This window comes from Zeus faber (assembly GCF_960531495.2).
Source record: "Zeus faber genome assembly, chromosome: 9".
Taxonomy (NCBI): Eukaryota; Metazoa; Chordata; class Actinopteri; order Zeiformes; family Zeidae; genus Zeus; species Zeus faber.
In genome coordinates, this window is record NC_137197.1 from 24,401,410 (window position 1) to 24,413,821 (window position 12,412).

At 45.3% G+C, this 12,412-nt stretch overlaps 2 protein-coding genes across 2 annotated transcripts; one reads left to right on the forward strand and one right to left on the reverse strand.

The window, feature by feature from the left end:
* The first annotated feature begins 220 nt into the window (after positions 1-220).
* exosc5 (exosome component 5) lies at positions 221-3,552 on the forward strand. Its single transcript, XM_080007264.1, has 6 exons — positions 221-351; positions 892-1,005; positions 1,602-1,723; positions 2,106-2,246; positions 2,517-2,606; positions 3,332-3,552. Exons 1-6 carry the CDS (start codon positions 252-254, stop codon positions 3,425-3,427), a joined length of 663 nt encoding a protein of 220 aa, XP_079863390.1. The 5' UTR covers positions 221-251; the 3' UTR covers positions 3,428-3,552.
* A 2,161-nt stretch (positions 3,553-5,713) lies between these two features.
* On the reverse strand, positions 5,714-11,037 carry tmem91 (transmembrane protein 91). Its single transcript, XM_080007274.1, has 3 exons — positions 10,350-11,037; positions 7,429-7,575; positions 5,714-5,968 (listed from the first exon to the last, which is right to left on the reverse strand). Exons 1-3 carry the CDS (start codon positions 10,770-10,772, stop codon positions 5,813-5,815), a joined length of 726 nt encoding a protein of 241 aa, XP_079863400.1. The 5' UTR covers positions 10,773-11,037; the 3' UTR covers positions 5,714-5,812.
* Between the last annotated feature and the right edge of the window lie 1,375 nt (positions 11,038-12,412).

Consider the following 12,412-nt stretch of genomic DNA (forward strand, 5'->3'; position numbering starts at 1 on the left):
CCTGCGACGTGAGACGCGTTGTGTTGAGTTGCGTTTCATCAATCGTGTGAGTGAGTTTCGCTCGTCTTCGCTCGGCTTCGCTCTTCTTCGCCTCGGCTTCGCTCGGCTTCGCTCGGCTTCGCTTCGCTTTGCTTTGGGACGTGGCCGTCGGCAACGTCATCACCACGCGACTGATGCCGAGGGGGGGGGGGGGGGGGGGAACAACTGACGTCGGGAACCCCGCGTCCGTCGCCCCGTGCCCGCGCGCCACCATGGAGCTTCGTGGCGTCAACGCCAACGTTACTCTGCGGGAGTTTGGCTGCGAACAGAGCCTCCTGTCGAGACCCGACGGATCGTCGTCTTTCGTGCAAGGTGACAAAACACGCGGTTCGATTTGGGGGTCCGTTCCCTGGTTAGGGCAACACTAGCCCGGTGGTTCTCAATGTGGGGGTCCCCGGCAAAATGGTTGATTGATCCACTTTACCAGTGTTTCATTTGCAAGATGTTAGCACCGATAGAGAATCTACAATTATAATATCCTCATTTATGTTTGATAATTTCACTGTTAGCTTTCTAACTATACTTTAGACTAGGCAGTATTCACAATGAATGTAATCAGCATATCCAACGAGGTAGAGAGTATATCATAGTGGTAGTGATACATAGTCATGATAACTCAGTTTTGATTATTTACAGAGAGTGAACAGGTATTTATTGACATGTGTTTAAGGGTCCCAGCTTACTGTACGACTGATGATTTCTATGTCTTTTTAAATAGAATTACTGCCATGTTTTAATCCTTGACGATGTCACTACTACTACTACTACTACTACTACTACTACTTAACAGCATGTATCATACGCCTTTACTTTGTGTTTAGGCCTTTATGCGTTACCCCTTTTCTTCCCCAGGACACACAAGTGTTATGGCCGCAGTGTATGGACCAGCAGAGGTGAAAGTCAGCAAGGAAATCTATGACCGGGCGACCTTGGAGGTGGTGATGCAGCCCAAAGTGGGTCTTCCAAGTAAGAGGGAAGACCTGTTATGTCATTTTGCTTGTACCTCATTATTTGCAATGTGATGTCGTTCCCTTGTCTAGTTTAGACACATCTGATTTCCATAGGGTAAAAAATATTTCAATCAACATTTAATTTTACATCTCAACAAAAGGCCCATGTATTACACTAAAATTTGTGGTGAATTGCCTCCTCTCCTAAATTCATTTGAGAGAAACGCTGTGTTACAGAAACTTACCGCAAGGGGCGTAAGTCAGCCAGTATCTGTGTTCTTAGCCAAAATCTATTTTAATAAAGAAAGGAGGAACCGAGGCACTCACTTTGTAGAGTGGAAAATGCTAAAAGCCTTTATAACATTGGCAGGCTAAATTGAACAGAATTTATGTTGTACTTGTTCATATGATAAAGGCATTTTATCTTTTTCACTACAAGTTGAGTGCCTTGGTTACTTCTTTCTGTGACTTTTATTTTTCTAAATGCATATTTACACAATGTAAAATAGTTCCTACTTGGCTTGTTTACTCTGCAATAGTACATTTTCTGGAAGGTCTCCATTTTTCTAAAACATACTACTTATTCTTATTTCTGTGTCCTTATACTTTTAGGTGTCAGAGAACGCGCGCAAGAACAGTGTGTGCGTGAAACATGTGAAGCCTCCCTGCTCTCTTCCCTTTACCCGCGCTCCTCCCTCACTCTGATTCTTCAAGTTTTGCATAATGATGGTTCAGTATCCTTTCATCTGACTGATGCATTGAAAGCACGATTCTATCATTTCTATCACTAGTGTACATTCTTTGCTCTGAAGTTGCATATGGCCTGGTCAAAATTACATTTTACGGAATAGAGATGATTGACCACTCATTTCTTCCATTCATTTGTTAGGATTTTAACCACTGGGATCTCCACTGTGTGCTCGTGTTTCCCCTCCACCTGAAAAAACATGCACGCCTAGCAAATTGCAGACCCTAAATCCCTTCTGGTTGTGAATGCTGTCATGGACTCCCATCCTCGTGACCCTGAACAGGATTAAGTGGGTCAAGAGAATGAATGTTTTAGGATGGAGCAACACTGGGTTTGCTGTTCCATGCTGTTCCTTAACCAGAACCCAGCTCTTGTCGTGTTCCCTGAACGCTGCCTGCATGGCTCTGATGGACGCAGGCCTGTCCATGAGTCGCCTGTTCTGTGGGGTCACCTGTGCCATTGACACCGAAGGTCAAATCATCACAGACCCTACTGCAGTACAGGAAAAGGTATGTATGTATGTATGTATGTATGTATGTATGTGTGTGTGTGTGTGTGTGTGTGTGTGTGTGTGTGTGTGTGTATGTATGTATGTGTGTGTGTGTATATATATATATATATATATATATATATATATATATATATATAATTTATTTATTATTATTATTATTTTTTTGTTCTGTTGATAACTCTATTTTTGTAAATGATTCTGACGTTTCCTCTATTCATTAAATGATTAAATCAGTTAATTTATTCCCTTTTGTTATCTTACCGTTCAGGAAAGCAGAGCCTTGATGACTTTTGCTATCGACAGTGCGGAGCAGAAAGTATTGATGTCATCGACCAAAGGACCCTTTTCAGTTCATGAGGTAAAGTAGATGTGCTTTAAATTACAGGGTCATTTCAACATTTTCACATCAACATTAAAGCTTCAATGCCTTACTTGTATTTTGAAGGTGTTTGATGAAAATCTAAAGGGTGTGTGTGTGTGTGTGTGTGTGTGTGTGTGTGTGTGTGTGTGTGTGTGTGTGTGTGTGTGTGTGTGTGTGTGTGTGTGCGCGCGCGACATTTTCTTTTCACGTTTTGGTCAGGGTGTAACTCGACTATTGGTCAAGCCAAACAAATAAAAGGGTTGCATCATTATCTTGTAAACCAGCCGCTGAGTGTTAATAACGTGCACATGTGGAACTGCAGTGGAACCCCCCCCCCCTATCATTCAGATCTCCTTTTTTGGGAACATTGTGATTTCCCTTGTGAACTACAGGAAAGATGGGTGGAGTGGTGTCTGCATTGGTCAGTTGTAATAGGGAACATAGCTGTAAATAAGTCAAATATGTGCCTTTTTTAGCAACAGATAATGTCCCGTAAGTTATTGATTTAATTTTTCAGAAAAATGTTCTTTTCTTTATTCCCTGAGCTTTACTGAACGTAAACCGAACCGTAACTTCAAAACTAAGGCATATCAATGCTATGTGTGGCTTTGATCTGCCTGTTATGGCTGGAGCGATGGTTTTTTTTTTTTCAGTCTTTATGCTACCTTTCGATCTATCTTGTGATATCGCAGAACGTTCTGCATGTTTCTGTTTGTCCACAGCTCCAGCAGTGTATCGCAGTCAGTAGGAAAGCGTCAGAGAAGATCTTCCAGTTCTACAGAGATTCGGTCAATCGGCGATATTCCAAAACCCTCTGAGCAAAACTATGTGCCTCCTTTAAAAAAAAGAAAGGAAAAAAAAAAAATTGTAAATGTATTTTTTTTTTTTTTTTTTAGTTTTAATAAAATATTATACAGCCCTTTTGGGCTACCCCCACGGCCCAGTTTTGGTGTGGATGTGAGTATGTATTGGGTTTTGAGGAATGCAGTTTGAGTTATGTCTCTAACAACAGCAAAGAAATATTACCAAAAAAATGCTGCTTTATGAAATATCAAGCTTCATACTATGAATGTTCCTGTGTAATATGAAATATTTTGTAGCATCCAAGATGGTTATAATGCTTTCAAACACACAAGTAAAAAAAAAAAAAAAATCTACATGTTAAATGAAGTGCATTTATTAGAGTTCATGGTTTTCTGAATGTATTTACACTTAAACACAGATGTGAATAGGAACAGGTACAGTATATCTTATATACCATAATTTGTCATTGGCACTGACCTTTTTTTTTTTTTTGTGGAGAGCAGGGAGCCTCGTAGGCATCAGCTTCAGTAATTTATTTTAAAGACAGAAACATCTTACCATAATAGTACGATCAATTAAAGGCATTTCAATGTGGTCTGATCTACATGAAACATTGGGGGAATGAAACTTAATTGTAGCCGTAATTCTCTACCAGCGAGGGGTAACGTCTTTAGCAATGATGTTAATGCTTTTGGAGACAGAGACCTTGGGGATTGTCTGATCTGTACAGTGGAGTCTGTGGACTTAATATGGTGAATATTTTATCACAGTTGACAACACTTAGACGTTGAGAAATCACAGGTTGTTGGTGCGACCGTCTACACTGAACTCAGTCTTGATACAACACTGGGTTTCCAACACACAATATATTTGATTGGGCTTATAAATGAATAACAGGTGATCCGTATCTGTATTCTATAAAACTATATATCTAAATATAAAATGTCACATTTCACCTCAAAGTTAATTTTTTTTCTCCGCTGAGCGCTTTTGTAGGGATTTGATTTGTGGCACAATAAGCTCGGACCCAATGTGGCCAGAGGTCTTTTAATCCAAACTATTCTTGCGATCATTCCAGACCAAAGGAAAGGAGGTACAAGCTTGGAGCAGCAGGTTTAACATTGCAAAGTGCAAACTCGCCATGCAGGATTTGCCGAGAGCGCAATGGAATTGAGCAGAACTGCAGCTGAGGCAGCAGCTCATGCATGGAATGGATGCCCACAACGTCCCATCGAGGAGCGTTCTCCAATGAACGTCGGCCGATTGTTCCCAACGTGGCGGCCCCCCTTTTCCAAACAGCGCAACTAACGAGAGGAAATGTTGAGAGTTGGCTTAGATGTGATGGCATCTCGGGGGAGTCACTGTTAAGTTGTGGATTAGTTATTGAAAGTGTTTAGAGACACTTCCTGGGGAACGACATCGGTATAGCAAATAAAAGGTCTGACTTACGTTATTCCATTATGGCTAATGGAATGACTCACTCTACCCCCGTCCCGAGAGTATTTTCACTGTTCCCAAAGCTCCAGCGTTGTGTTAAATCGGCTTCACTCTTGTTTTCCTCCAGTTAGTTTCCAGTAATCTTTCCTCCATAGTTGCCATGTTAAACTTCCTTTCACTAACATTTTCCCTTAAAACTCCCTTAAAATTTCTTTCCTTATTTTGGCACATTTTCTTTGTGTATTTACAGATATACATGTTTCTATTGCAAAAGAAACAAAACTGAATCGGTCCCATCTACAGGAAAAACGTGTGTGAATGTGGGATTCAGGGTCAGGAATCTGTACTTTTGCGCTTGTTTCTCTGTGGCTCGAGGGAGCTGCATCCAGGCTTCACACAGGTTCATCCGGATGAAATGAGAGGTTCAATTTCACCTTTTCGAAACCCACTGTCGACCAGTCACACACACACACACACACTTGTGATTATTCCTCTGTTTTCCATGGTGATATCTACAATGTTGTGATAATTTTTTGAAGTACAGTATTGTTTTGAAGGGAAAAAGTCTTGTAGTCATGTGGCACATTTTAAACAAAAATGTCAGCTCAAAGAAGCACAACTTGCACGAGTTAGGGGTTTGTACTTTGTGGGTAAAGTCGATGTAATCTAGCCATTCTCAATGAGCATCAATTTTTTTTTTGTCCGCAATCAAATTCAAACGAATCGTTGAATCTCCACGTTTCTCTCCGGGTGTGTTGTGCCCTCCTCTCCAGGCTTTTTAAATATATTTGGTGTGCACACATACATACATACATATACGGTCAAAGCAAGACTCAGGGAGGATCATGTTCTTTTTTCACGGTTCCAGTTTGTACGCGGTCGTGAGTCTTAAAAGAAAAAAAAAAGATGGGGGGACGCGGAGGTGACTTCCTGGCCGCGGATCCCTCCCACGGGGGCGGCCTTTACGGCGGCTTCCCAGACAGATAGGAGATGAGGGCGACGATGGCGCAGATGTAGGTAATGATGCCGAAGACGATGGAGAGCACGGAGAGCCACAGGGCCTGGCGAGAGGCGGCGTTCGCCCCCTGGAAGTCCCCCTGAGCGGACGCCTTGTTGGTCTGAGGAAACGGGAGGGAGAAGAAGGAAAGGTCATTAGTCGCCACTTGTCGACGTCTCCCCACGTCGCAGACTTAGAAGGACAGTAAAATAAGCCGCCCCCGCTTTTAAGCTTGCCGCATGTTCCTCCACCCAGCGCGGGTTCCTCCTCCATCCCCCTCTCCTCCGCCTACGCCTCACGCCTTCTACTCTGACCCCTATTTTAGGCAGCGCTGCACACTATTGGAAATCCATCACCTTGAGGCTGCTTGTTATGACCGTAATTAGACCTTAATGAAGGCCATTGATCCGAACAAAGGCCCAGTTAGCTTTCCATACCCATTAATAGATTAGGAGGTAATTTCTGCAAAATCAAATCTATTCTGTTTATTTTTAAAGAGGTTTTTTATTCCTACGGGAGGAGCCGTAACGCACATCCGGGGTTAATGTCGAATAAACTTCCCTTTCGCTCAAACAGACCTTATTAAACCTCTTGACACTGAAGTGGGAGAGATGATCCGTCGTGTGCGGATGGTGATCTCCCGCCTGCCACGTTGACCAGTTCGCCGTACCTATGTGGTCATGGCCTTTTTCCTATTTTTGGTTTGGAAACCTTTTGTGGGAGTGCGGCTCGGCTGCTTGAGAATGGAATGGTTGAAAGGATGGGGAGAGGCTGTTTGGTTTTTTGGACGTTTCTGCAAGAAATGATTGTTATTAATGAGGACTATATGGAAGCAAAACATGCCGCACCGCTCACGGGCGTATGCTCTCTTGGTCAAAGCTTTGTCTATGAGGTTAAGCTATTTCAAAGCTCCGGTGGCATAATCCTACAAATCTGTAGAAGGGGTGTAATCCTCGTTTAAACCCCATAGCAATTCCGAAATGTCCACGTTTGTACCGAAGACGCCCTCACCTGTCGTAACCTGAAGCCATGTTAGTGCATCACAGACCAGAGACACAACGACAAATTTATTAGGATTTTCAGGTTGCAGTGGACCAAGGGGCGAGGTTAAGCTGTGGCTGCATGACGGCAGCATGGCTTCCTTCCACCAGACAGATGGATAGATGGATGGATAGATAGAGAGATAGATAGACAGATAGATAATAGATAGATAGACATACAGATGGATAGATAGACAGACAGACAGACAGACATGTAGACATAGAAGGACATGGACAGATAGATAGATAGATAGATAGATAGATAGATAGATAGATAGATAGATACAAGAACCTTGCATTATTTAATTAGCAGAAAAATGTTTTTTGGGGTTTTTTTTGGGGTTTTTTTTTTTAAGCTAATCCAAATGAACATTTATGAGGACAAATGGAGCCGGGTGTGGTTATATTCTTAAGCTCCAGTGCTATAATCATGAAACAAAAATGTGTTAAACCTTTTATTTTCACTGCTAACAGGGAAACAATGAACATCTCGCGATTCCATTCTATCAAATCAGCAGCCAAATGGCGTTCAAGGGCGTACCTTCTGAGAAAGGTAGAAGGCGGCGATGCCGAGCGGCCAGAAGCAGCAGAGCATGGAGAAGAAGGCCAGACCCAGGTAGTCCTGAGGGATCATCAGCGGGAAGTTGCTCTCGCTGTCCGTGTCGCTGAAGTCGTCACTGGACGAGTCCTGGAGGCAGATATGAGGCAGGTCAGCTGATTCAAGGGCATTTCTTTGGGGTGGGGGGATGCATTTTATTTATCTACGTTGTAGAAACTGAGGTTAGAGGATTCAAAAAACAAAAACAAACTTGAGGCTGTTTTTTTGTTGTTGTTTGTTTGTTTGTATTTCTTTATATATATTTTTTGCATTGAGGAATCGTGAATGTCATCATAATTGTGCTGAATTTTATTCAGTTTTATATTCTGAAAACACTCAGTAAAATGGGGCCGCATTAGATTGCCTTGCCGACCGGATGTGGCCCCCGGGCCTGTAGTTTAAACCCCTGTTCTTGTCACGCTGCATTGAAAAAAATAGGACGTTTCTTTGAAGTGAATTGGTAAAATACAATTGGTACAATTCATGAATAAGAGAAAGGATATTAAATGTGATACCATGCAACACAAACACCCTGCTCACGGCACGCCAAACTCAATATTTTCTGGTGTTAAAAATGCAGAACAATGTCTATTCTTGCAATTTATTTATTTATATCCTTTTTTGCTGTTTACATGTCCTCTACAACAATAGGAAAAGTTTGTTGGTGCCTGTAAGATAATGTGACTGAATGGGGTTACCCTGGATGTGCACTAGCTACGTTGACCTCAGGCGCTTCATGATTCATACATTTTATTCTATTATTTTTTTCAAAAGTATTCAATCTGGCTCCCTCTCTGTCTGCGACCCTGTCGGATAAGCCCCCCAGTGTTATTCCCTGTGGAGAATAATCATCCATTCCCCCAAAGATCTGCATTCCAAATATTTTCACCACCTTCATCATTTGAATAAGTGTCACAACAAACATTATTCCAAAACGCTGTTCATCGCCGGATCCGGGTATTAGAGGAGGGAAAAAACAGCGTTATGAATATTCATAACGGTATTTTAGAAGATTATAGTTCACAAGGTCACGCTGATGCGTTCTGACATCGTGCGCCGGGCCTCGCGTCTTTGGAAACACTCTCTGCGGTAAGAATTGATCGCTCGCGTCGTGGACGTCCCTTCCCCCGAGCAGGAAGATGTTCTGAATGCGTCTCCCGTCTCAAGGGAAAGGGTTTGAATTTGTGTGCGGACGGAGAGCCAGGCTCCAGCACTTATGCAAGGTCTCTCAGAAAGCCACGCCGCGCTGGTCGCCTTCTCCTCCCGGTGTCACGCCATCGATCGGCTTCCTACGAGCGGGGAGCGATGCGGGGCTCCCCGGGGATGCTCCCTTTAGCCTTTCCCTTTCCCCAGGTTTTTTTTTTTAAGTGAAACGATGGAGATGGAGACATTGGGGGTTTTTTTTGTTTGTTTTTTTTTTTGCATTTTTCGAGGTCACTGTCAGGTTCGATTCCCACAAGAGCAGGAGTCTCTCCGCATCACCGCTGGCTTTCAGAACCAATGCTGTGTGTTTGACCTTTGGATGAAAACCATGGCAATGCTGCACTTTATGGTAGCACTTCACCCTTCGGTTTGTCGGTTTGTGTGTGTGTTATGTTAGTATGTGCACGCATGTATATGTGCGTGTTTGTGTGTGTATGTGTGTGTGTGTGTGTGTGTGTGTGTGTGTGTGTGTGTGTGTGTTTGTGTTTGTGCATGTGCATGAGTGTGCGTGCGTGTATGTGTGTGTGTGCGTGTGCATGCATGTGTGCGTGTTTGTGTGAGTGTGTGTGTGTGTGTGTGTGTGTGTGCGCATGTCTTTGTGTGTGTGTATGTGTGTGTGTGTGTGTGTGTGTGTGTGCGCATGTCTTTGTGTGTGTGTATGTGTGTGTGTGTGTGTGTGTGTGTGTGAATGCATGTGTGCTTGTGTGTGTGTGCGTGTGTGTGCGTGTGTGTATGTGTTTGTGTGTGTGCGTGCGTGCTGCGTGTCTGCCTACATAGCTGTATTAAGATTTACATTTGAGTACGACAAGGAACACCATTAATTTAAATAACAACCGGATATTTATTTAGACGTGACTGACAGCACCAAACAAGCCTGACATTTGCGGCTCATTCTTAAAGATCCTTAAATCAAATTTACATTCCAGTTGACGGCGGGTGTTTGTTTGGTGATCTCAGACCCGTCGCCATCCATCTTGACTGCCGTGTCATTATCGTCTCCCCAGTCGGAGAGGAGCTTTACAGGATCTGTCTCCATGACACAAAGCATTCAACCCCTGCCTACCCCCGCATGCAGAGCAGCTACGTCGGTTTTATTCCCAAAATCTGTCCCCTGGATATTAATAGAATCTGTTGTCCTTTTAATGCAAAGTGCCAGGAGCTAATTTTCCCCTGGTGGAAGGGCGGCGGGGCGGAAAACGTCAAAGGGGCTTTAATTCACCTTCCTGTTTGTTTTTGGTTTTTTTTGACGCATTAACAATCTGACAAACTGCCGCCCCACCGAGATCCAGGACTCGTTTTCTCTCTATCGCCACGTCTCGTTTCATGCGATTTTCTTCCTCCTACTCCCACTTTATTATTATGTATAATAGTGGCTTTCACGGTGAAAGCCACTATTATACATAGTAATAAAGTGGGAGTAGGAGGAAGAGTTGTTAGAAGTTCGTTGTTGTTTCTATTGCCGTGATGTCTTTTCCCACAGAAAGTAGCTGAGCTGAGCAGTTTTGTGGCATTATTCTCGTTTTCTTCGTGCAATAAGCTTTTTTACCCTGTTGTACAGTGCTGTGTTATTAAAGGCCGTGGAGTTTGTACACCACGCCCCCTCAGCGGTCGACCCTGCAACAAGTTCAGCAAATTAAATCGAGGTTCAATCGGCGTCTCACCTCAAAGTCGGGCAGCAGGTCGTCCTCGTCGTCCAGGCTGTAGGATACGCTGTGGAAGTCCTGAGCCTCAGCCAGCAGCTTCCTCTCCAGCGGGGAGCCGGGGTGGATGTCCACAAAGGTGGTCTCCAGGTAGTCCTTGCTGATGAGGGAGTCTGTGTGGCCCCAGATGGGCGCTGGGGGGTAGAAGGACTCCAAGGTGCGCGGCAGGGAGCAGGGGTCCAGCAGCTGCTGCTGCTGCAGCTCGGCAGGGCCTCCGCAGTAGCTCCGCCACGCCAGCGGAGGGTAAGCCCTGTCCTCCTCGCACCTCACCAGGAGGCCCTTCAGCAGTCCTCCGGGGACCGGCGCGGTCCCTGCTCCCGGGCCCCCGCTGGTTTTGGGGCTGTCACCCAGAAGAGGGTGCTCCAGCTCGTCCTGACTCTCCATCTGGCTCTGCTTCTCGCGGCCAAGCGGGAGGCCGCCTCATCAACAGGCAAAAGCAATCTAGGAATCAATCCACAGATCCTCGCCTCCCAGAGCCTCCCCTCCCAGAGCCTCCACTCCCAGAGCCTCCACTCCCAGAGCCTCCTCTCTCAAGAGCCTCCTCTCTCAGAGCCTCCTCTCTCAGAGCCTCCCCTCCCAGAGCCTCCCCTCTCTCCTCTCCTGGTTTATGCGAAAGCAGCCGCTCTGTGGGATTTAGTGGCACGCTGATAATCCATCCTTAATCCAATTCTTTAATTTTTCTCTTATTTGAGGGCCTCATTCTCAAGCCCGAGGACACACACCGAGGTCATGATGGATTGAAATTCCCTCTCTCCGACTGAAGCCCCCCCCTCTCCTCGTTTTGAGGTTGCGTCGGGGTGCAATTTTGAGGATGTCCTGCAGCAAGTCTTTTCCTCACATGTCATGAGTCATTTGTTCCAGGGCTGGACAGCTTACGGTTGTCCTCTTGTTCCCCGTTTCACATGACAGAGTGTGTCAGCGTTGGTGCATATGCTAATGTGTTTTCTCACCTAAAAAGTATTATATGGTAATGTCAGTTATGACGACGGAGCGTCCCGATTAGCCCAAGAAAGGAGCACGATTATACAAAAAAATTGGGGAAAGGTATTTATGGCTCCTTTTTGGATCACTCCTGAAGATCAAGCCTCCGTGTCAGCGCAGCGGCTCGGTGTCTATCGCAGATGCTTTGGATATAGATATAAATAGATTTAGATGAAGAAACGTCAGTGACTCAGCGCTCGTGAAGCAGTCGTTAAAAAAGAAAAGAATAGCATGTTCAGACCCCCGTGACGTAGGTGGGCTTTGACTCCTTTCCTCCTCTGTCGTCTGCAGGAAGAGCGTGATCAAAAGTCCCCAGAATAGCCGGTTGAGCGCAGGGAGGACCGAGGAGAACCGAACAGACACCGGCGGCGGCACCGCCGGAGCATTGGAAAGGGTGAGGAACTCAACATGACGGAGCAATAAGGTCCGAGAAATGAGTTTCCAAAGTGTGCCCGCCGGTCAGAAAACACACACGGCGCTTCCGTTACCGCAGGGGGAGGTGCTAATGAAGAAATCGGAATCCTCTGGCATTGATTTATTTCTAAGGGTTTCCACGGCGGCGCTCCGTGGGGACGTATATTTAACGGGCCCCACGTCCTCCGCCAGAGACTCTCGCCCAAGGTAGGAAGACGGGGATTGGGCGCCCCGCCACCGATCTCAGCCCTCCGACGCCGGGAACGCCTGTCGAGAGGGAACAAGGTCACAGGTGACATTCAGGAAAACCGCGGCACAACATTGCTAATCCGCGCACGAGCCCCGGCCTCTAGGCGCGTTCCGCCATTTAGGACGTTGGGAAGGAGTCGGGCAAAGACTCACGTAATTATACAATACAGAGGCTACACACACACACACACACACACACACACACACACACACACACATATATAAATAAAGTGGAAAGATGCACACACATACACGCAGGCGCACAAGCCTAAAGGGATAAACTCACACACACATGTCCACGAAGGATAAAGGGCACGGCAGAGCGACCATGTGTTCGAGCGAAAAGTGCATCTGCCCGAGTGCTCCACCACGCACACAGG